The sequence below is a fragment of the Eublepharis macularius genome, chromosome 12 (assembly GCF_028583425.1).
Source record: "Eublepharis macularius isolate TG4126 chromosome 12, MPM_Emac_v1.0, whole genome shotgun sequence".
Taxonomy (NCBI): domain Eukaryota; kingdom Metazoa; phylum Chordata; class Lepidosauria; order Squamata; family Eublepharidae; genus Eublepharis; species Eublepharis macularius.
In genome coordinates this window covers 47,300,974-47,325,535 of record NC_072801.1, presented here as the reverse complement: position 1 = coordinate 47,325,535, position 24,562 = coordinate 47,300,974, and the positions used below count along the sequence as shown (strand labels likewise).

At 46.3% G+C, this 24,562-nt stretch overlaps 1 protein-coding gene across 8 annotated transcripts in view; it reads right to left on the bottom strand.

Annotated features, from left to right (window-relative positions):
- Window positions 1-24,562, bottom strand: part of CPT1C (carnitine palmitoyltransferase 1C) — a 38,344-nt gene that overhangs the window by 6,635 nt on the left and 7,147 nt on the right. For 3 of the 8 annotated variants that reach the window (XM_054994965.1, XM_054994964.1, XM_054994963.1), the window contains exons 2-15: window positions 17,002-17,166; window positions 14,986-15,125; window positions 13,953-14,124; window positions 11,486-11,587; window positions 8,942-9,079; window positions 8,761-8,838; window positions 8,559-8,666; window positions 7,887-7,974; window positions 5,157-5,352; window positions 3,149-3,337; window positions 2,287-2,392; window positions 1,595-1,711; window positions 1,272-1,436; window positions 514-648 (exon numbers count right to left, since the gene is read on the bottom strand). In XM_054994965.1, the coding sequence (XP_054850940.1) occupies window positions 514-648; window positions 1,272-1,436; window positions 1,595-1,711; window positions 2,287-2,392; window positions 3,149-3,337; window positions 5,157-5,352; window positions 7,887-7,974; window positions 8,559-8,666; window positions 8,761-8,838; window positions 8,942-9,079; window positions 11,486-11,587; window positions 13,953-14,124; window positions 14,986-15,125; window positions 17,002-17,142 (1,875 nt within the window). In that variant the 5' untranslated portion in view covers window positions 17,143-17,166. Of the gene's footprint in view, window positions 1-499; window positions 649-1,271; window positions 1,437-1,594; window positions 1,712-2,286; window positions 2,393-3,148; window positions 3,338-5,156; window positions 5,353-7,325; window positions 7,411-7,886; window positions 7,975-8,558; window positions 8,667-8,760; window positions 8,839-8,941; window positions 9,080-11,485; window positions 11,588-13,952; window positions 14,125-14,985; window positions 15,126-17,001; window positions 17,317-24,562 lie in introns of those variants that run through there. The other 5 variants (XM_054994968.1, XM_054994969.1, XM_054994970.1 and 2 more) reach the window with 5 other exon arrangements.

Below are 24,562 nucleotides of genomic sequence, written 5' to 3'. Positions count from 1 at the left end.
GTGAAGTAAGTTAGGTTGAAAGAGCGCAACTGGCCCAAGGTCACCCAATAAGCTTCCGTGGCAGAGTGGGGAATCAAACCTGGGTCTCCCAGACCCTAGTCCAACACTCTAACCACTACACATCACTCTCTTTATCTATTTAGCAAATTGTAATGAACCTCTTCCTCCACCCTTATCAATCTCAACGCATACATTTCAATGGTAAGACAGAGCAAGAGCTAGCCCAGGATCCCAGACAAAGATTCCTTCTGGAATCTCTGATTCTATACATCACAGGAAAACAAATCTATGATTTGCTTTTCCATGATTAGTCTAATAATCAGTTCTCTGTACATGTACCATGCATTTCCCCCCAATTCCATTGGAATTTCAATTGCCATTTTTCTCTAGATAGCCAAGTGTCTAGGCCTCAATAACATGTGATAAATCAAGAATTTAGGACTGTTATAAATCAAACTTTAGTCCTGATTCCAGGGCTTTCTTTGGCATCCTCACTCACATTCCAGGACTCACATTCTGGCTGAGATCCACCATGGCCCTTACAAAGTTGCAGGACTCGATGGTGCAGGAGCGGACTGTTTCTGTGCGGCCCTCCCGAAAGAGACGTGTCATGGATGCTTCGTAAGTGAGGCAGAACTTTTTCTTGTCCTGGAAGAACAAGAAGGAGAAATGCCGGTTAGAGAGAGAGGAATCACTGCTGTGAACTGAATCAAGGTTGCCTCCTGAGCAGGGATGGGGCAGGTTTTTACACTGTGATTCCATCCCTATCTGAACTAAGGCATGTAAGGCAGGAGCAAACATAATAATTCTCCCACCTTGGGAATAACTGGATTCCCCTGGTTGGCATCCAGTTGATGTTACAATAGACCAAATCCACCGATTCACAGAATCCCCCCATTCACAAACTTGTTCTTAAGAATTATGGAACCAAACCCACCCATTCATAAAATGGTGGGACTAAACCCATCCATTCATAGAATTGTGAACTTGTATACAATTCAGACCACAAGAATAGAACAGGTGCCCTTCTAATAAAAGTTTTCAAAAAGCAAATAGTTCCAGTTGACTCCTACTGCAAAAACCCCTCCCGGAATTACTAGCCAGTCTAATCCAGATAAAGATCCTTTCCAAATTCCACTTGTGGCCATTGGTCATCACGTTTTCAGGACCACCTATGTCCTTGATGGCCTGGGGCTCCAACCAACCCATCACAAAATTGTGCTCCCTCATCTTCCTATCACCAATTCCCCCACTCACACCAAGCATCATACCCGAAAATGAGCCAGTTGCAGGGCTAGTTGGATGAAGCTGTCTGGACTGCAGCGGCATTTCTTGATCAAGCCTTTGCCAAACTCTTTGAAGGGGAAGGTGTGGAAATCGATATCATTGGCCAGAGCCTGGGCTACAGAGAAGGACTTCAGGATCACCTGCTGGCACTGAGGCAAAGAGCAGCAGAAGGAAATGACGGCACAGAACACACAACCTCCATATAAACTCCAACTCTGCCACCACTCTCCTTGGCTAGTCAGGAGCCACACATCCCTAAGCTGGCTCACACCCTGACCCACTTTGTCCCAGTACTGCCCAAACTCACCTCTGACGGGATCTCCCATTGCAGTCTTTGAGGCTGAGGAATGCCAGGTTCGATGTCACCTTTGCAGTTCCCATCAGCATCATACCCCAGTTGGAATGAATCTGTGGCAAGGGTGTACTGTAAATGAAGCCATTTCAGATGAAAGAATATAGCTGAGCTTTTGCGACCTCTTGCCCTCAGCTACACATTATGACTATTTCTTAGATTTTTTTAATCTTTAAAAACTTTTGCCAGGATTGCTTTATCAAAAAGGTGAACAGTGTCAGTGTGCCGAGAAAGAGGGACGTTTAAGCCCTTCTCATCCTTGCTGTTTTCTCACTGGAAAAAAGCCACCGTGAGTTGCTTTTATCTCATTGAGGAAAACTTGGTCCTGTTCCCCCAGCAGGGGGCAGAAGCAGCTCAGAAGTGGCTTTTTCCAGCAAGAAAACAGCAGAAAAGAGCTACAGTTTTTCCTCTCTTCTCCTCCTTGATAAAGCAACCCTAGAAGACACCCCTCAGCCCCCACCACGTTGGGAACTCAGAGTCCTTTTTCCTGGACCCCACCACAACCCTACCCCAAATGGAACATTGTATTTATTACATTAATATGCTGCCTTCACAAAGTTTAAGGTGGCATCAGAAGGAAACTCAGGTGGCTTCCCATCTGGGTACCAGATCGGATCCAGACCCGCTTGATTTCAGAAAGATCATACCTCCCAGAGGTGTCCAATGACAGGTGCATCGGCCCAGGAGTGTTCAGCGTTCATGCCAGCCTTTCCATTGCGGTAAACTATCAGTGTGAAAGATTTGTCAAACCACCTGTTGGAAAAGAATCCAGTGATCCTCCCTGTAGAAATGACATTCCTAATGAAATCCCCAAACACCATTGGGGCTTGTGAGAGAGAAACCAGGGGAACCAGACTGGGAAAAACAGTAGTGCATGGGGAAGAGAGCTTTTAAAAATCCTCCCCTCTCTCTGGGATCCCAACCCAAATTGGGATGCTACTCACCTGCTATTTAAAAGGGGAAAAAATCTTGGGAACTAAGTCACAGAACTCCCAGTGGAGCATGTGATTTGGAGTGGGGAAAGGAGCTAAAGGCAGAGGAGATAGCAAGATAGTGGGTGGGGGGGTGGGGCGGTTAATGGAATGGGGAGGAACAACTGAAAAGGCTTCTTTGCAAAGTGGGACTGAATTGGAAGGAAGCAGCTCCCCTCTCCCATAACATGCTGCCCAAAAAGGATGATGGCAAGTGGGTGGAAGGAGGCAGGTTCCAGCCATCTCCCGCATGACATGAAAGGTCCATAGTCGTTCCAGCTTGTGGGGGGTGGGGGGATTGAAACACTGAAGAGCTCTCAACATGTGGCGCAACAGCTGTACTGGGGGAGATTTGCTCACTCAAATCACCAAAGTACCCACACCCCTCAGAGAAGCTTCAAGTGGACACAGCATAACAGGAACAGATGCATGTACTCCCCACCCCCCAGCCCCATCAATAACGGCTTCTGGGAGATGGATTAAGTAAAGACAGCATAAAGGAAAGTGTTAAGCATTCCCTCTCCCCAGCAGCACTCACCTGTCACAGCAGCGCCCATGCAGCAGGGACTTGGCATAGGCGTCCAGCGCCTGACTTGGATTGGTCCCCTGTAGCCCTTGTTCACTGGTGTCCAGGGTGACAAAGAAGGCCGCTTTCTCCACCACACTCAAAGACTGCTGGTTCTTCCCTGATTGGAAGTATGCTTGGCGGGCCCGGGCCCAGGGGTCTCTACAAAGAGAAAGGTCATTAAGAGAGTCAGTGGGGTATAGTTAGAAGGTTGGATGGTCTGGGGAGAGCTGGGCGACCAGATCTGTGCTCAGCCATGTCAGGTGTCATTTACATATCTGACAGAATTGAATACACAGAATGTATTTCATGGTACCTCTGAGGCTTATTAGTGAGAAGCAAGCTTCCAGAGGTGAAGGACAACAACTGTGGGAGTACACCACCTAGTTACTGCACAAACACATCCTGCACAGTGTCCAACATATTCCAGCTTACGCAAAGCCTGTTCTCACTCTTAATACAGCCTGACATTCAGGCCTCTTGTTTTTAATTTTATTATTGTGTACACTGCATAAATAATTATTTTGATTCTATTTTATTTGATATAGCTTGACCTTTGTAGCATCTTCTAAATTTGCTGGCCGTCTGTGAGTAGGCCTAGTTTTTACAGAGATGCCTGTTTGGGTTTGAAAATTAGGGTCTTTCTTCCTCTGATTATGAAAGCAGCCAGCCTCTGCTAGGGTGCAGCCTACCCCTCTTCTAAGGTGGCTGTAGTCAAGTAGGAGTAAAGCAGGGGGGGAAAGCACCCAGGGCCAGTTTGAGCTGCAAAATGAGCCTGGCGCGACATGCTGTATGGAGCTATGGGGATGGCATTATCCCACAAAACCTCCATAACAGGCCCAAGGCCTGGTTCACTCCACAAAACCTATTTTATTGTTGTTTAACAGCCTTTCTAAGAACTTCATGACAATACCACCTGTGCTTCCAACCCCCACATTTTGGATTTCAAAGACTTGAAGCAGTGCTAAGAAAAGTGTAAACATTAGGTCCTGCTCCTCCTCAGGAGAAAGGCGTGAGAGAAAGAGTAAGAGAGTAGGGTTGTCAACTTTTACTCTGGTCCCTCCAACTGTCCCTTTAATACCAGTTTCATCTGAAAGCCGTTATCAAGTGATGTTATGCCATGAAAAGCTTCATCCACTCACTTCCACTCATTAAGCCTCTCTTCAGGACACTTTTTCCTGCCCAGGTGGCAACCATACAAGACAGTCCTGCAAGATTCTCTTTGTCACATAACATGAGCAAAGGCTCTTCTTTAGGATGCCAGAACAGGAAGTGTTTTGTGAATATTTATGCCTCTCCATTAGGGGGACGTGTTCTGATTGGCCCCAGGATGAAGATACGGGAATATAAATTCTTAAGATTATAGAAAAAGGAAGTTTTGGTTCTTTCTGATTCTGTCTCAACATTTTTTTTAACATGGCAATTATAAAAAAGAAAAATCGATGTTATTTACACATTATCATTCATCTGTAACTTAATGTTAAAAACACACATGCCTCTGGAGAGGGAAAAGGGGGATCAGCTGTATTTTAGCTAATTATCTCGAAGTTTATGTCTTGGCTTTGAGCTGCAGAGTCTGAGGGCCAAGCTACAAGTGACGAATGACACAGGTCGGACACATGTCAGCTTCCCTCAAGTTTTGATGGGAAATGTAGGCATCCTGGTCTTGCAGCTTGGCTCTCCGACTGCTGTCCAGTGGTCTTTTCAACTGTCACTTGTCCAACATTCCACCAAGCTGCCTACATTTCCCATCAAAACTTGAGGAAAGCTGACAAGTATCCAACCTGTGTTATTCGTCACTTGTGCTTTGGCCCTGAGCTATCCCCCAAGTTCACCGTGAGAAAATCAAGTGCATTTCTCCCTCCTTGAAGAGCTGATATGAAAGAGGGGATATAAAAGGGTTGGGTGAGGATGTGGAAACCATATCTGAAGGGCGCATAGCAGGTTATTGTTGCCCAGAGCACTGGACTGATAGACTCACCTCTCTGCAGCAGTCAGGGCTGGCAGTTTCTCCTCACCGGGCACTGGTGGCGTCAAGTCATCGAGAATTGCCTGAAACTGGGCCTGAAGCTCACGAGGCTGCAGTAACCGCCCATTGTGGTACAGCCAGACCCGAAAGAAGCGCCCAGCATGGTACACTGCGATGTGCTTGCTGTCCCGCAAATGCTGTATTCGGTCTGGGGGGAGGAGGTAAGAGGGTAGATCTGGAGGCCAGTGGTTTTGCAGGAGATTTCAAGTTCAATTCCCCCAGCATCTGTGGTTAAAAAGGATCCTGGGTAGCAGAATGCAAAATGCCTGCATCCAAGGCCGGTTTTAAATGTGCAGGAGAATGAGGAGGAAACTGGATAACAGAATGCTAAGAAGGCAAAATGAATGGCACCCACTTCAGATTGCAGGAGGTGGATTCCAGCTTTGGATGTTCCTTTGCATTAAAACAACAACAACACACAGAGTTGCCAACTCCAGGTTGAGAAATTCCTGGAGATTTGGGGCTGGAGCCTAGGGAGTGCAGAGTTTGAAAAGAGAGGGAGCTCAGGAGGGATGTGATGTCATAGAGCCCACCCTCCAAAGCAGCCCTTTTCTCCAGGGGAATTATCTCTGTAGTCTGGAGCTAAGTTGTAATTCTAGAACTCCAGATACCACCTAGAAGTTTGCAACCCTAATAGCACAGCAGGGAGGATGGTTTTATTCCCTGTCCTTGCCGTGCTGGGAATTCTTTAACATGGAGGAGCATTTCAACTCATGATCCTCCACCTGCAGTCTGAAGTGGTGCAGTCCATTGTATCAGCTCATTCTCCTGTATCTTTGTACCCAAACCTAACATTCAAGCCATTGTTGGCTTTATATTAGCAGAAATAGCACTTCCTGATATTAAGGGTCTAGCTATTGCTATCCTGTTTCATCGGGGATCCAAGTGGGGCTTTTCTAAGCCAACAAGCAGAGCTCTAATAATGGGGATGTCCCACAGAACAAAGAGAAGGCTGAAGTAGGTGTTATGGTTCCTATTTGCCTATTCTAGTTGCCTCTGCGGTTTAAGGGAGAGGCTGTGGCCCAGTGGTAGAGCATGAGCTTTAGATGCAGAAGGTCCCAGCCAGGTTCAATCCCTTGCATATCCAGTTGAAGTGATCAAGTAGCAGGTGATGTGAAAGATACCCATCTGAGACCCTGGAGAACTGTTCCCTTGCACAGTAGACAATACTGACTTTGATGGATCAACGGTCTGACTCAGTATAAGGCAGCCCCATGTGTTTTGTGTGTTAAAGGTACAGAAAAACTCAGTGAGGACATGGGAGCATTCTGAAAGAACCTTTGGACTACCCAAAAACATGTCTCTGCATCACCTTGAGACATTCCCCCACAAAAGTACTGCCGGGTCCAAATTTGAGCTTGGGTATAAAAAACTCCGAGGCAGATCATTTGCATCTCTCAAGTCAGAATTGCAATTATGGAGCCATGATGTTTCCTCTGGTGCCTGCTTGTCCCTAAAGAGGATTGGGACTGGTCATTTTGAGGACTGGGGCATCAGGCTTTGGCCTAGCTCACTCACAAGAACATCTTCTTTGGCAGGGACCTTCTTGAACCAACTTGAGCCTCATACAGTGAATAGATTTAAAGCATTGTCATTCTTGCACTGATGCCCTTGCTGGAAACTCATTCTGCATACTTTCAGGAGCCCCCACTCTCTGCCAAGCCTCACTTATAAATAGGGTTGCCAGGTCCCTCAAACCCCCCGGGGGGGGGGGAGGGAGGTTGGAAGCCTGGCACCTTCGTTCGGTGTTCCTCTCGCAAGGGGGCCGAATCGGGCCACTGCAGAGTGTGGGAGCCGAATCAGGTCACTACGGAGTGTGGGAGCTCACTGCGCCACCCAGGAGCTTATCCTGTGAAGTGCATTCTCCCCCACCCACCCACACCGCCAGCCAGGTAAGCGGAGGTGGGGGTGGGGGTGGGGGGTGGGAGTGGGGGATCCTTACTTATAAAGCAACCCTAACCCCCTCCTCCCTCAATGGCCACACATTCTGCCTCTGTCTCCCCAAAACAACAAAGGGAAGGATATAACAGAGAAGGGAGTGTGTTTTAAGCCCTCCCCAGTAAGTACTTTAAGGATGTTGATATCAGGGAGAGGGGAGCAAGGGGAGCTGGAGCATCATACCTCCCTCCATGCCCACGATACGGGTTGTATTAAACATGCGTTCATATTGAGCTGAGCACATGGGCACGGTGCCCTGGATCATCATCTGGGAGAAGCAGAGGCAGAGGAGGGGAAAGAGAAATGGAGAGAGAAGAAGCAGTCAAGATGTTATGCATTCCGGAAAAAAAATACTCTCAGGTCCCAACAACATCAAGAACCTTGAATACAAGCAGCCAGATCCCTTCTCCCAGAAAGATGGCAAGGTCAACCTAAAGTGTGCAGGGCAAAACTGAAAAGTGCAAAATCCAAGACTACAGTCTGAAGTCTGCACATGTGTGTCCCCGTAACAGACAGCAGGGAGCGCAAGAAATCCAGAGAGGCCACAGGCAGTGAAAGATTTGTAGAAAAATCAACCCTTCACTAGAACAGTGGGGTCCGAAGAGTAAAATCCTGAGATCTCAGGATTTGGAATGAGATCAGAAAGCCCATCAAGCGATACCGTAAAGCAGAGTCACCCTGCAAAAAGCCCCTGGCCAGGGGTCAGGTGGGGCTTTGTTTTACAGTGCCCCCTGAGTCACTTACCCAGCCCCACTCCAGGTAACCGGGTGGTGTTGAAGAGACGTTCCCACTGAGCTGCACATAGTGGGATGCAGGAAGAAGGGATCATGTTCTGGTTTGGGAGGGGAGGGGAACCCCGATTGGGAGAAAAAAATATCAAAAACAGGGAAAATTTAAAAATCTATAAAAACCTGGCACAGTTAAGGAACATTTTCAGTCCACAGAGAGAGGTGTTTGTTTCATAAGTAAGGAACAAGAGAAAGAAAATTCTGAAAACTTTAAGCCCATCCACCTCCCCCACCCCCATTTGAAACAAGGCATACTTTCTAGAAAAGGAACTTCTGAAAACAACTACCATGGCATCCTTGATGTGTGCCTCTTTGAGAGCACAGACAATGACTTGCGGTTCAGTTCCTGAACAAAGCAAGCAGGGCAAAGTTGTTTACTGCACTCCCTTTGTAAAAGCTTAGTAAAATATTGTGATGGCAGTTTAGGTTCATGCATGAATGTGGCTGTACCCAGAACTTTAGTAAGGAGCCCTCTGGGAGTTGCGACCCAAGATGATAATAGGTAAGTCGAGCCTTTCCTGAATTCCATCCCTGCCTGATCCCCACCTTGCCATTCAGGGAGAAGGTTTCATCTCCCAGCTGCTCCACCCTCCATCTCACCACAGTACCCAGGATTTTGTTCACTTACAGGCTTGATCTCTTCTCTGGTGAGCTTCCGCCGGTACAACAACATAGCATGGACAAGGTTTCCAGCACGAGCAGCCTGGACAGGGGTTGGGGTTACATATAGGAAATCCTATAAAATGGGTGCACAGAAAGGGGTCAAAGAAGCCTGAAGAGAAGTATCCCCCCCCCCCGCACCCGACACACACACAAAATCTGAAACTCACCATTGCATAATAGTTGCTATTTACCATTAGGGGGCCCCGTGAACGGAGATACACATACTCTTCCCACCAATCACTCACCTGGGGAGATCAAAAAGAATTAAAATATGCACACACAGTCACATGATGTATGTAGCCTTCCATAGTCAAAGGAGCACCCTCTTCCCTTTTGGGGACCACTCACATAGTTGGATGCCCACCAAGACTTAAGCTTGAGGTACCACTGCAAGCGAGGTCCCAGGGTCCGTTCAAAGTCGCGGGCAAGTTGGGTCATACGCTGGAATTCAACATCTGTCATAAGAGGTCGTATGGACTCAAGGTACTGGAGGTGAATAGAGATATAAGATCAAAAAACCTGGCAGCAAAGAACCATTACTTTGCTTCAAATCATTGTCCACCAACAACTCTTTTCTTGCACATTTCCTCTGTAAAAACTAGTTTGGTCAAGGAGGTCCTATAGAAGAGGAGGCAGAACAGACTGACTTTTTATCCTACATGAAAGTTCCCTTTGGGTTCCCTTAGGGTTGCCAGCTCCAGGCTGGGATATTCCTGGAGATTTTGGAGTTAGAGCTTGAGGATTTAGAGGGTTAGGGAGTGGAGGAACCTCAGTAACATATCATGCCATAGAGTTCACTATCCTAAACAGCCATTTTCTTCAGGGAAACTGATGTATGGCATCTGGATATTGGTTATGATTCTGGGAGATCTCTAGGCCCCACTTGGAGCTTGGCAACCTTAGAACCTGCCCTGAAAGGCTGTGAATAGCAAGTCTAGACAAGCCCTAGTGGTCACCTTTAGACCCAACCAGAGGAGACAATGTGGGAACCAGTGTCTATCATTGTCACCATGGACTGGCTTCTAGTGAAGCAAAGGCTGCCAGACCAATATGGGGCCACTTGGCCTGGCTTGTTCCTGGAACTTTTCAGCGTCTCAGCTCAACTTTAAGGGGAGGAGAGGGGCATTGTGGGTATGCAAAAGTTTGGAGGAAGGAAATAGAAATTACAATAGGGTATTTGATACTCAGAATGTACCAACCTTGACCCAGAGAGGTAGAAATCATATCATTTAGGATGATCACATTTTTATCCTACCCTTCTTTTATCCTACACCATTTCCCCCCTCCTCTTTTTTCCTCAGAACCCTGTGAGGTAGATTAGAATGAGAATATGTGACTGGCCCAAAGCCAGTCCTGAGCAGTTTGTGGCAGAGACCAGGACGCTATAATCGAAAAGAGTCCAGTAGCACCTTTAAGACTAACCAACTTTACTGTAGCATAAGCTTTCGAGAATCACAGTTCTCTTCGTCAGATGCATCGAAGGACGCTATAGTAGCTCTCAAGGCAACAAGAAGCCAGGTAAGGAAAGCCTTGGTTCCTCTTAAGGAACAGATGTTTGAAAAAAAACGGAGGAACTGTTGTGCATTATCACATCTAAACAGGAGTGGAATTCTAACTCAAGTTCTGGGTTGAGAGCAGGTGCTGCTATGGGTCCCTAGAAATTTGTTATGGTTGGAGTTTTAAATCTCAGGTGGCAGTTTTGGGGAATAGTAAACTTGACCTGGATGAATGTCTCTGTTTTGGAACCAAAGAGTCTCACAAGCTGTGGTTGCTGAGATAAGCCAAAAGCCAATTCAAATATAATAAAATAGCTTGTGGCACATTCCCTCCTGGACTATAAAACTTGAGTCTGCAGATGAGCAGGGGCAGCGCCAGGGTTTCTGGCGCCCAAGGCTGGGGGCAGCGCCAGGTCTGTTGCTGCCCCTATATGTGCACACAGAGTGTGCGCACGCGCGCCCCGGACTGCATGATGACATCACTGTGTGTGATGTCATCACGCAGCAAGCCAGCCCCATTGGTGCGGCTGGGACGGCGCGCAGAGGCTGCCTGCGCTCCCAGTCAGGCGCAGCAGGTGGCTAGGAAGGTGCATGTACATCCTCCCAGTCCTCCGGCTCCATTGTTCCGCACGTCACCGCAGACGCCTGCCGTGCCTGGCCTGCGGCTGCTGCGCCCGGCTGGGGGTGTGTGTTGGCGGCGGCAGCAGCAGCGCGGGACGGGAGGGCTGGTAGACTGCAGCAGCTGTGGGCCAGGCAAGGCAGGCGGCCGGGGCAGTGCATGAGCAGCTTCCCATCCCTCCTGCTCAGCCACCAGTGCTGCCACCACCAGCTCCATGGCACGCGCCACTGCCCCCACCCCTGCCCCTGCCACCCCCTCCAGCGCCCCTTTCGGTGCCTCAGTGCTCGAGGCAGGGGCCGGACCTGCCTCAATGGGCACGCCGGCCCTGCAGGTGAGTGATCATATATCTGAATGCTACCTTTGTATAAGAGGGGGAAAGCCTTCCCACACATAGAAATCTAGCATCTCAGGCACAGAGTTTTAGTTTGGCATGCTAGTTTTCTATGTGAAGGGTATACTTGCAGGGGAGGGTTAGAAAAGCATTCAGACATGAATCTCACCTCAATCTGAAATACTAAAATCCAAAAAGGGCAATCCATGTTATTAATCCCCCGATGGCCACTTCAAAGAGGGAAGGATGTAGAACAATTTTTGTTCTACATTGGAATGGAAAAATAAGAGATAAAACATACATTTTTGCTTTTTCTAAACTGTTACAACCACCTTCCCTTTTCTTTCCTTATGTATTCAGGACATATAATATATGCAATATATTATATGTAATATGCAATATAATATATGTAATATATGCAGGGTGCAGAACACAAGCAGACTCACCCGTCGCATAGTGTCCTTGATAGCTGGGACAGGCAAACGAGGCAGAGAGGCTTGATAGCTATACAGCATGGGCTTCCGACCTGCAAAAATTTTCACCAGAGCCTGTGTTGAGAGAAAACCATATGTGGATGTTCAGTTGGAACAAAGTTCTGTTCTCCCTTCCATTCTCCTGCTTAGATTGTTGTTAGCTCTGCCCTCCCCCACCTCTCTCTTAGCTGATAAATCTAGGGTTTGGACTGAATGCTCCTCCATATCCCACCTCTCACAAATTCCTTGCCTACAGAAGTCAGGGAAGGGTTCTAGTCCAGTCTTTTCCCTGGACACGCTACATTTTCTAACTACAAGAACATTTATGTGTGTGTCTGTGAGGGGGTTTCCACCCTGTGAGACCACACCTAGTGTCTAAAGCAGTACCACTTAGCTGTAAATCTGCCATTTCAGTGAGAAGTAACCCTCTACTGACACAGTATTTCTCTATCCACAGGGAGCTTCTTCAAAGCATCCCATCCGGCCTTGTTCCTCTGCATACATCTCTCTTCCCTGTGCAATTTGTTCTACTTACCTCCCCTACCTTTGCCCCCATTGTGATAGCATAACATCCACAGTACAAGGTTAGCCCTTGATAGGGTTGCCAACTTTGGAAGCCACAACTTTAGTAAGAAGCAGGGCCCAGCCTGTGGCAGCACTTGGTTGAGAGCCTTCACATTCAGGGTGAGGCTATTCCACCAAATACTTACTTCTCCATACAGAGTAGGGGGAAAGGAACAGGAAAGGGTCAAAGGCAGGGACAAAGGCTTGGTAAACACCCACTATGGTTGCCAGCCTCCAGGTGGGGCCTGGAGCTCTCCTGGAATTACAACTGGTCTCCAGACTACAGAGGACAGTTCCCCTGGAGAAAATGGCAGCTCCAGATGGCAAACTCTATGGTGACACCATAGATTCTGGGTGAAACCCCTCCCTAGATTCCCCTCTCCATGGCAACCATGTCTCCCACAGTCCCGCTTCATTGTCCTCCTGACTGAATTTGGATGACTTTGAGTAACATTGGGAAGGGGGGCTCTCCAATCTCAACTGAACTGTTCCGAGTTATTACAATCATTAGTGAAACAATAAATAATGAATAAATAAGATTTTTTAAAAAAAGTATTTTGCCTTTCTGGCCTGTTGGCACCCTGGCACCCTGGTGGTCCATTCCCAATGTAGCAGCTGCCACAGGCCTTTGCTGCCTCTTGCTGCTTGTCGATAGATTTATGAGTATGACCCGATTCCTTCATAGGCACAGGAACAGTCTGGTAATATGGCTAGCATCCCCTGCCCAGCAGTGACTCTTCCCTACCACTGGGGGTGCTGTGGATCCAAATCCAGTGGCCTCAAAGGTGAGATTTGGAGAGCAGCAGCTAGTCCTGCTGGCTTGGTTCAAGCAACTTTTGAGAACACAGGCTGAATACCATTCAGGATGCTCACCCCACATCCGGCTACTGTGATTTCAGCTGCTTGTTGTTATTATTCAAGACTGAGTGTTCAATCAAATAAGGACACCTTGAAATAATGCATTTGTTCTGCAAGCAGCCCCATGCTATTTCTTTATCATATACCTTCATCACAGCCCCATGAAGATGACGAATTACCATCCAGTCTCATTCCTATGACACTTTCCACTGTCCATCACCACAGGGCTCTTCTGCCATCCCTATTCAGATCTAGTATCTCTTTTGTACTATCATAAAGTTATAGTGCAGCATATTCCCTCCACCCTGCATCCAAATGTGGATATAATAATAATAACAACTGTCCTTATATACCACTCTTCTAGAGTGTTTAGTGGCCCACTTAGAGCAGTGAACAAAATCAGTGTTATTATTATCCTCACAATACAGCTGGGGAGCTGAGGCTAAGAGGAGTGGCTTACCCAAGGCTACTTGCTGAGCTCATGGCAGGAGTAGGATTTGAGCCAGCAGAGTGCTGATTCACAACCCAACCACTTAACCATTATGTTACAACCTCCATTGTAAAGAATATTCCAGGCTGATTTATTCCAGAATAACCAGTCAGCCACTTGAGCATAGCCATCATCTATGGCTTTACAACTTTTCATGTTCCTCTTGCGCCATCTAGATCCTTAAGCTATGATTCAAGCCATGTGTGTGTGTGTTTTTAACCCACAGCAACTCAGAGAGCCCAACTGCTGATATCTGATTCATACTCCATTCATTCACTTCTTCCCATGAAGCTGCCCTATATGAATCAGACCTTTGGTCCATCTAAGTCAGGATTGTCTACTCAGACTGGCAGCGGTTCTCCAGGGTCTCAGGCTGAGGTCTTTCCCATCACCTACAGCCTGAGCCTTTTAACGGGAGATGCTGGGGGCTGAACCTGAGACCTTCTGTGTGCCAGGAAGAGGCTCTGCTCCTCATCCGCATCCCCTCCCTGAAGAGACAGGAAGCCACGCCTGTCTTGCAATACGTACCAGCCAGATCTTAGTGGTGTTGGACATCTTGCCATGCTCTTCATACATCCAGCCATGGTAGCAGAGGAGCAGCTTGAGAATGCTACGCATGGTCAGGATGAGGGCCAGCCACAGCCCCGTGGAAAAGGCCAAGGCACTGAGGACATTCTGGCTCTGATCTGACAGGTAGTCACTGGGGTGAAAGGAGAAATAGGAAGATTTTTTTAAAAGACCTTAAAGACTTAACCTCTTTACACCTTGTAACACCTTGCAACAGCGTAAACCTCAGTTCTGGATTTCTGTCCCTCTGCTCTAGAATGCACAAAAACACTCATCCCTACTACAGTCTTGCTATTTCAAACCATCTACTCCAGCACTTTCTTACCCTGGGAAACTCAGAAGGAGAGTAATGTGGATAAAGATTAGTATTTGAGAACAGGGATAATTTCATAGAAAAAGAGCTGGAGGAACTCATTAGCATAACTCATTAGCATATGCCATGCCCCTTGCGATCGTCGGAAGTATGTCATTAGCGTAACTGATTTGCATATGCCACACCCCCTGACGTCACCTATCCTGGCTGTTTTGGACCCAATCCTGGCCATTCAGGGCTGAAATTGGGCCCAAAATGGTCAGGATCGGGCCGCTGCTGAGTGGGAGAGTGATCCACCACCCATCAGAGGCACGATCTGGGCCGTTTCAGCCCCAATCCAGGCTGAAATGGGCCCAAAATGGCCGAGAGTCAGGTGGGCGGGGCCACCTGACATGTGACCTCTTTTCGAGAACTGCCAGAACTGCATTCCTGTGCGTTCCCCCTCGAAATGACCCCTGTTTGGGAATCAGATGAACTATCCCTGAAAATGGAAGTTCCATTATGGCTATTGAGCCTGATGGACATCAATAAGATGCATCTTCTGTGATTTTTCTCTTAATCTTTTTCTAAAGCCAATTAAACAAATAGTATCCTCTTGCTATGAAGTACACAGGTTAATTAGCAGTCCTCTGTTGCTTATGATGGTTGGTCACCATAACATAACCCTCCCAGCATCCATACCTCACTGGCAGGTGTTCCTTGATTTTTCCAATCATGCCCATGGAGGGATCAAGACGAGAGTACTGTGTCACCAGGATGGCAGTAACCATAAACAGCCAACTAGAAGGGCTGGCAGGGTATACCCCTGTCACAAAACTGTTCTGTAGGGAAAAGGTCACAAAAAGAGAGATATGAGGGGTGGAGAAATTAACAGGAGGTTACAACATTTCATGGCATAGCTGGGCCCTGGTCTTTCTGCAACATGCCAAACCTCCACCCAGCTACATCTCCATGTCTAATGATGTATGGGATCCTGTCAGCTTTTTCACTCAATTATGGCTTTTGTCCATGCTGGCACCCCTAATCCCCAGCAGAGCTATTTTAGGTGTTCAAAAGGAGACCATTCCTTAATTTCTCCACAGCAGAAAAATTGGTTGGATCTCAGCCAAGGTATATTCAGGGTCATGTAAAATTGTTTATGTGGTGCAGAGATTCGAGTGTTGGACGAGGATGACCCAGGTTCAAATCCCCACTCTCCTATGAAAACCTCCTGGGTGACTTTGGGCCATCATACCCTCTCAGCCTAACCTACCTCACAGGATTGTTATGAAGATAAAATGGAGGAGAAGACAACTATGTGCGCTACTTTGAGTCCCCGTTAAGGAGAAAGGTGGGATATAAACAAACAAACAAAATTCCATAACACATCCACCTCCTGCAGGAAGGTGGTGGTAGTAAACAGTGTGGTTCCTCACCCCTTTCTCCTTCATTGTGTTGCATGGGAGGAGGGTTTTAATCTGTGGTTCTGACGAAGATTGTTTTTACATAGCAGCTTTTGATGCCCCAAATAATAAATAATACATAGCAAGCCTATTGCACTTCAGATCTTGATATAAGAACCCTGTGAGGCAAGTCTGTATCATTATCATTACAGATGGGGGGGGGGGCTGTGACAGAGAAGGTTGCCTAAGGTTAGCTAATGAGTTCATGGCATAAGCAAGATTGAAACCAGGGACCTGATTTGTAGCTCCTAGCTATTAAGCTACCAAAGATTTTCTCACATGTTATCTTCACAGAAACCCTGTTCATTAGATCGGTATTATTACCACCAGTACTCCATTGCAAGATTTGAATCCAATAGCACCTTAAAGACCAACAAGATTTTCTGGATATAAGCTTTCGAGAGTCAAAGCTCTCTTCATCAAATAGGGAAGAGGACAGTATGGAGAGAGTGGCTTTCCTAGAGCTACCTTGTAATTTCTTGGGTTACTGAATAAACAACCAGGTTCCAGCAGTTATTGAACTTTACTGCTGAACAATGACAACAAAAACTCTATGTATTCCTCTTTATGCCTGTAAACAAGCTTCATTCTCTAGTTAACCCTTGATTGACATCCAAGAGGCCTAGTAGTAATATGTCACAGAGTCTTGGTCCCAGAACAGCCTGCTCTGGCTTGGCCAAAACTGTTCCTCTCATCAAGAGCCTTGGCAACCCATCTTCCAATCCCTCATTTTACTAGACTTCTTCTCAGAGCCCAGCATTCCTTATTCTCAAGACTCCAGACTAACTCTTCTTCAGCCTATAAGGTTCCCCAAGATTACAAGTTATTTCTTCATACAGGTCCAAAATGGTAGACTTGGGTTATTTTTACATGGTGGGGGGGGGGGGCGATTCCCTGTTTGCAAACATAAAGGTGTTTATAGAGACAATATAGATTCTGCACAGGGCGATTCCTGGTTCTTTCCCACCCAGGCTCACCATTTTCCCCATTTCTACCAATTTTTAAAATTGGATTTTGGATATCACACTTTCCTGCAAACATGCTCCCTAAACCTCCTTAGGAAAGATTGTATCAAAACAGGTTTAGGTAACTAGGGTAAAAACCAGAAGGGGAACAACCAGAGAACAATTTCATGTGGAAGCCCCCAAAAGAACCCCTGCAGTTTGTGGTGGGGAACACAGAGGAATACTTCTGCGTGAAAACAAACTTGGAGTCTTAAGGTTAAACTGAGATCCCCCAACTACCCCTGTCTTACCCGTAATTTGTTGAGTTTCTTCTTCCATGACCGCAGGCCTGACAGGTAGACCTGCTTGAGGGCTTCATGGCTCAGTTGAAGGTCAATGCCCTCTGGAGAGACAGTGAACTGGAATGCCACAGCCTGGTGAGCCTCTGCCATCTTGGGAGTGTTCTAGCTTGTTGGCTAAGGGAAGACACAGAGAAGTGACACATAAGCCCAGACTGAATGCCCCTACAAAAACTCTGTGGGAGTAGAATAGGAGCTAATGAGCTAGCAAAGGTGTGGGGGGCATCAGGGGCATTTGAAAGATTGAAAAAGCTAGCCCTTGTGCTTCAGTCCTTAATTCATGGACCAAAACTCTAAATATACAACACCCTCTTCTCACCTGCTAAAGAATCTCTCATTAATTTACACTCTCAACTGCAAGATATACGTGTTCTTAATTAAACAATTATAGCAGCTGTTTTTGTAATCCTCCAATTTTTGGCTTACAATGGGTCCAAAGAATATTCAGTTTTGAGCTCTGGCAAGGTTCTAGGGGCATGAAATTCCCCAGCTGTATGTGAACACTTCTCCACATGTCTTTTGCTGTACAAAGCTAGCTTAGGGTGGGAATCTTCAAATAAGCTATTTTCAGTTGATTTTCCCAATAATGATGAGACAGACACCTTGCAACCTGCTTTTTCTGGGCAAAGAAGTACACTGGACAGACCTGTAATATGTTCCCCAATTATGTACATATAAGCTACTGTAAAGAGAACAGGGTGTGCTAACATTTCATTTCCAAGGCTATTATCTCTCTCACCTAATTTTATTAAACATTGAAGCAGATGATCTACTAGAAACAGAATAAAGGGCAATGAAAACAACATAACAAAAAAATAGCCTTAACTACCAACTTCTGTGGGACCCAGCATCGACTGTAAAAACAGAAGTTAAGTCTGATCTGAGTGCTGTTGCTCTGACACAGAGAGAGAACCAGGACTAAACAGTAGCTTATGCATGATGTTATAATAGGTCAGCACCAAGTTAATACTGAGTTAACCACTACATCTGAAGGTCTTCAAGGTGCCCCCAAACACATTATTGTTTTTATCACTAAAAACAGTCACAGCTTTAGAAGCTCAAAGATGGGGAGGCTGTAGCTCAGTGGCAAATCATTGGCTTTGCATGCAAAAGGTGTCAGGTTCAATCCCTGGCATCTCCAGTTGAAAAGTTCTAGTAGTAGAGGATTGTTATTATTTTATTGATTATTGTCATTTATTTATAGTCCACCTTTCTCAGTGAGACCCAAAACGGATTACACAGCTCCCCAGGGAGCTGGCCAAACACGCCATCTCCAAGGGCACTAAGGCTGTCACCAAGTATACGATCTCCAAATAATGGGGGGTGGGGTAAATTTCTGTTCACACCTCCACCTGAGACTGTGGAGAACCATTGCCAGGCTGAGTAGACAATACTGACCTTGATAGACTTTTGACTCAGTATAAAACAGCTTCATGTGTTCACAAAATTACACCAGATGCCTAGCATTGGATACCACAGAATTGTTCCCTCACACAAGAGTTTCCTCATAGCACCAGATGCTCAACAGGACAATAGTGAGAAAACCATATACACAATATGGGCAAGCATTACATTAACTAGCTATATAAACTAGCACTGGGCATTTGGTGAAGAGAGAGAAAAAAATAACCATGTAAGGCAGCAACAAGGAGAAGGTAAATAGTATAGAGACTGGCATTGTGGCTGTCCCTAAAATCTACTGAGACATTCTACATAAGCCAAAGCTTTGCTGCTGCAGATAACTCTGGCCAAGAGGAAAAGAAAGCAGGAAATCATTTATAGATAATACTTTTACAATTCTCTTATATGTTCCTTGTCCCAGATGTCAACCACAGTGTATCAGATTCATTCCTGCACTTAAGCTAAGAAATTCTAAGATTTTGGGGAAAGAAACACCTTAAACCATTCAATAGATGTCCACTGAACTGCAATGGCTGTTTGTTATTGCCAATGAAGCCACAATAAGGTAATTCAGACCAATCATGATGGAGCTGGCTTAAGTGGGTGAATTCACAGTTTGGCACCTCAGTCCTCTTACTCCTTTACACCCCCTTCCCCAAGAAAAACCCAAACCCTCCTCTGCCAAAAGCATTCCCTGGGTTCTTTCCTCAGATCATGTGACATCTTCCTCAATTCCCTTCACTGGCTTCCCATCCCCCTTCTTTACAGCATAAACTCCTTAGGGTTTGATCCTACGGATCCATTCCACTTCCAGAACCTTCCTAGTGGAACATGCTTCTTCAACTTGAGGAAAGCTCTCTTGACTTTCCTACTGTTGTTTTCCCCCACCCCACTTGTAGACTTAAGATTGTAAACGTCTTGGAGCAGGGAACTTTCAAGCTTGTGCTTATGAAATTCTGTAAAATACCATGTCCACTGAGGATCATGAAATAATAATAATTAAATAAATAATTTTTTTTTTGAAATGGCAAACTGAAAAAGGAATTCCAGAGAAGCAAAAAGGACTCCACAATCAATACAAAGTATGGGGCATGCAGACTGGACAGAAGGTGGGCTGGCACTCAATGAATGACACACATTTAGAAAAGGATTCTCATGGCCAGTGTTCATACCTTCCTTTCAAGAGATGCAAAATTTCTGATACGAAGCCATAAACGTGTGAAATAATAAAAACTGATGGTTAATCCAGCCCAGAGTTAGCTGCATCTTAGCATCGGGGAAAGATATAACTATAGCACAGGCAAGGGGCTCAAAAACATCTGGTATCCCCCTTTGGTTTTTGCAAAGGATACAAATGAGAGATATTGGTTTTCTGCACAAAATTTGCCACACACCTCCAGCATGCGACCAAGGCAAAACTGCAAGTTTGGCTGCTATGGTAACAGAAGATTGTTGCTATGCAATTAAGGGGATTTGAAGAGAGAGCAGAAGATCTCCCCACCACCACAAAAAAAGTGGAAGGTATGAATACCTTGAGCAGCTTTGAGTCACCCCACACCTATAGTCCCAGGAATTCTCTCTCCTGGTACTAACTCAGATTCCATCTCTTACCAAGAACTCAGAAATCTCTGTTTCCAGCCACAGCTTCCTCCCACTGGACTCTCTCATTCCTTATGAAAAAAACAAGGATACTGCTTCCCAAAATCTGCTGGGCTATCTTTACCATCCTCTGGAATACTTCAAATCCTTGAGATCTTGCAGATGCTGTTCCTGGGCTCACTTCCCCAGCTCTAAGCAAACCTGCACCTCCCCCTAAGACTGTGCTGACTTCATTGCTAATGCCAGTGTGAGGTCACAATATTAGGTGTGGGTGAAGAGGATTGAAAAAGGTTGCAGTAAAGATTCCATAGTCATAATATCTATGGAATAGGAAAGGGTGATGGAACTGGTGCTCAAGCTGTCTCTGGGGAACATCCGGGTATGTGATTCAGGCCGCTTCCTCCTCCACATATGGAAGCCAACTGGAGAACACTGAATTAAAAGCTGGTAAGAGGCATGATTCAGTCCTCTCCCTGTTCGCAGATCTTCCTCCCCGACTACTTTCTGTCTTCTCCCTGTTCGCAGATCTTCCTCCCGACTACTTCCCAGCATTCTATGCTACGTGGCTCTCCACCTGCAGAGAATTATCACAAGGAATCCCAAGATTCTGATAGTTCTTTGCATGGAGTTGCTAAGGGGACCCCCAAACTAGATTGCAATGCTTCGCACCAGATTCCAATAAAGAAGAGAACACGTCTGGAAGGCCTCCCACACAACTGAAGCAATTGATGTGCTGGGAAAGAAAGCATGTCAGTTACCTGTGATGACCAACCACCAATTAGGAAAAGTCAGAAGCCTTCAGTCCTAGTTCTTCTTGCCATTTTAAACCCTCTCAAAGAACTCTATTTAGTCATTGACTCAAAAAATCTGTAAGGCAGTCAGTGTGATGTAATGGTTAAAGAGTTAAGATCCAGGAGACACCAGGTTCAAATCTCCACTCACCCATGAAATTGACTGGATGGCCTTGAACAATCAAATGGGTCATTAGACAAAAAGCATGCAAACGAGAGACTTCCAGAGGGGTAACTGTGTTAGACTGTTGCAGCAAAGGAGTCCAGTGGCACCTTGAAGACTGACAAATTTATTCCATCCTGAAACTTTCATATGTCAGAGCTCATTTCATTAGACTCATGAATCCTCTGCGAAAGATCAATGCATCTGAGGAAGTGAGCTCTCTGACTCATGAAAGCTTATGCTGAAATAAATGTGCTAGTCTTTAAAGTGCCACTGGAATTCTGTTTAAAGTAGAAGAATAAGAGAACATTCTGATCCAACACAAGTTTGGGACCATATCTCTTCCCCCCCCACCCACTTTTTGGCTAATTTTCAAAGTCATGCCTTTCTGCATACTTGGGGAGTTGTATGATTAGTTGGGAACTCTTTTCTGTGATTGGATTGGTTTTGCTGCTTTCATCATCCACACAAAGGCCAGCCACTTTGCTATTAGATAGGGTGGTTTATGTTGTTATTATATAAGATGTTTTGTATTTCATAAGCTTCTTTGAAAGACAATATCGGTTGGGATATATGGGATTTTTTTAAAGTGCTAGAAGTACTTTGTGTGGCTTATTCCTCTACTCCAGGTGTCTTGACAGTGTACAGCAAGCCAATTTATTAATTGAAAGCACATAAGTTTGGCATACACACATATGATTCACTGTTCTGGTATCTTATTTATCTTGCCTTTCTCTCAAGGAGTTCAGGGTGGTGTACATGGCTAATCACACCTCAACTGATACTCATAACAACTTTGTAAGGTGGGGCAACTGAACAACAGTATAATTGGCTCACAGTCACCAATGGCTGAAAGGGGGATTCAAATCCAGAGTTCCAAATCAAAAAGTCCAACCTTCCATCTAAATAACAGGCTAATTGGCTTTGCTGCCTCATGTTTGACTGGCTCAATGAATCAAGGAACCAATTCCAATGCAGAAGCACAGAAGGACAGCCGAGTCTCTGAGGAGGATGCAGATTGCGTCTCTGCATGAGTGAACATTCTGGATTTGCCTTCTTCTTCCATGAAGCTAAATGAGCTCCATGGTTCTGAAGATGATGCATAGAAGCAACCACGTTAACTACTCATTTCTGATTGGCCAAGGCCTTTACATGAGCATCAACTCATGTAGTAGGAAACTGCTCCAAAGGATATCAAGAATCCATCTGCATCCAATAGCCTACGGGGCCAGAGCATTTTAACAGACTCACCATTCCTAGTCAAGATGACAAAATAGCATCAGTCTAAACCTCACCAAGCCATGATTAGTCCATGGTAAATGAAGAGTGGTCACAGAAATGTTCCCCACTAAACCATTTAACTCCAAGCAAAGCCAGATGGTATGACAGGCTGACTTCATAGGGACCGTGATATTGCAGGACAGCCCCAGGGCTATCATGGCAGCCATGAAATCTTGGGCCATCCCTAAGAAATGGGCCTTGGTGTGGATGGTGAACACCCCAAGGACCAAAAGCCTCACTGAGTCCAATACCAGCTCAATCTTCCTAGCAGCCACTGGGTGCAATATGAAGTAGCCAACCAGCTCAGAAGCCCACTTTAATTGTCTTGGCACAGCAACCACAGAATCTCCCTCCTTGAGGAACCTAAGGGAAGCATGTCCTGTTCTCCCTGCTGTCTGCATTAATGGTCATGATATGCATGTCCATGCATGAAAGAGGGCCAGTTTTAACCCGCTGAAATTGCCACTGCGTCAGGAAGCAAAGGGTTGTTTTTTCCTTTTAGCCAAACACTTTGGGATGGGTAAGAGGTTGGCCTGACCTCCCTGCTTGGAGTAAATTCTGTTGGGGGACTCTGGGTCTGGTTCTCCTCTTGACTTTGCTTTTGTAAAAACATTTCAAGGGAATTCTTCCCACAGTAGCACATACTTGTGCCCAGGGGTCATTCCATAGAAAAAGTGCTGCAGGAACTCATTAGCATAAATCAGTAGCATATGCCACGCCCCTTGACTGGGCAGAAATAGCCAGCATTCAGCTGCTGCCAGATGCAGGAGTGTTCCCTCACCTGACAGTGGCCCGATCAGAGCCGTTTTGGCCCCAATACAGGCCGAAACAGGACCAAAAGGGCTCAAAATAGCCATTTTGGGCATGTTTTGGCCTGGATCAGGCCCCAAATGGCCCAGATCAGGTTGGTGCCAGGCAGGGGAGGGGTTCCCTACCAGCCATTGACCCAATCCTGGTGGATTTGGCCCTGACCTGGCCAAAACGGGCCCCAAATGGCCATTTGAGGCCTGTTTGGGCCAGGATCAGGGCCAAAACAGCCCAGACCAGGTCAGTGCCAGGCAGGGGAGGCACTGACCTGATCCTGGCCGTTTCAGCCCATATCCAGGCAGAAAATGTCCCAAAATGGCCGAAAGCTGCCCTTTTGGGCCCTTTTGGGCCCAGATCGGGGCCGAAACGGCCTGAATCAGGTTGGTGCCAGGTAAGGGAATGCTACTAGGGTTGTCAGCCTCCAAGTAGTGGCTGGAGAGCTCCCAGAATTACAACTGGTCTCCAGGCCACAGAGATCAGTTCACCTGGAGAAAATGGCTACTTTTGGGGGTAGGCTGTATGGAATTATACCACGCCAAGTTCCTTTCCCTCTCCAAACCACACTTTCTCCAGGTTTCTCCAGGTTTCACCCCCCAGATCTCCAGGAATTTCCCAACTTGGAGCTGGCAACCCTAAACACTACCCTGCCTGGCACCAACCCGATCCTGGCCGAAATGGCTGGGATTGTGTCGGTGCCAGGCAGGGGAGGGTTCCCCAACACGACACCAACCTGATCCTGGTTGTTTTGGCCCCAATATGGGCTGTTTTGGCTCCAATCACGGCCTAAACAACCCAAAATGTCCAAAAGTCAGGTGGGTGGGGCCACCTGACTGTTGGGGGAACTGCCGGAACTGTGTTCTGGCATGTTCCCCCTGGAAATCCCCGCTTGTGCCAAAAACCTTACATCTGTCTGGTGGTCTACTTAAGCTGAGTGGTGGTGTGCTACCTTTAGAAGGGAAATCCCCAGTAGCGAATGCTGTAGACCCTGAAGAAGTCACAGGAGGGTCTTGCTACCACATAGCCGCTGCAAGGCACAAAGTGACCTCTAAATCCAGCAAGACATGAGGGTAGGCCAAATGACCAAGTTTTCATGAGATAAAATGTATATTCCCCTACAAGACAGGGTGTGAAATGTGTCCTGGCCAGATCCCAACTGGGTAAAAGTTGATGCCCTCTGACCTGGATCCTTCCAGGTCTGACGCAACCTTGTTGTTATTCTCACACATCCAGGTGCCTAATCAACAAGTTCACAGATGCTTGCCTCAGTAATTAGAGTTTCATGTTCTAACAAAGGCAGGGCTTGTAAAGCCACTGTTCCTCAGCCAGGATCTGGTTTTGGGTGTGAAAATCCTGACACCGACCCCCAAAGACAAACAGGATTTCCTGCCTGTAGAATGAAGCCCAAGAAGACATTGTAGCAAGCAAGAACTATGGTCTCTTTCCCCTTCCTTTTGGAATTGGTGAAGGGAGA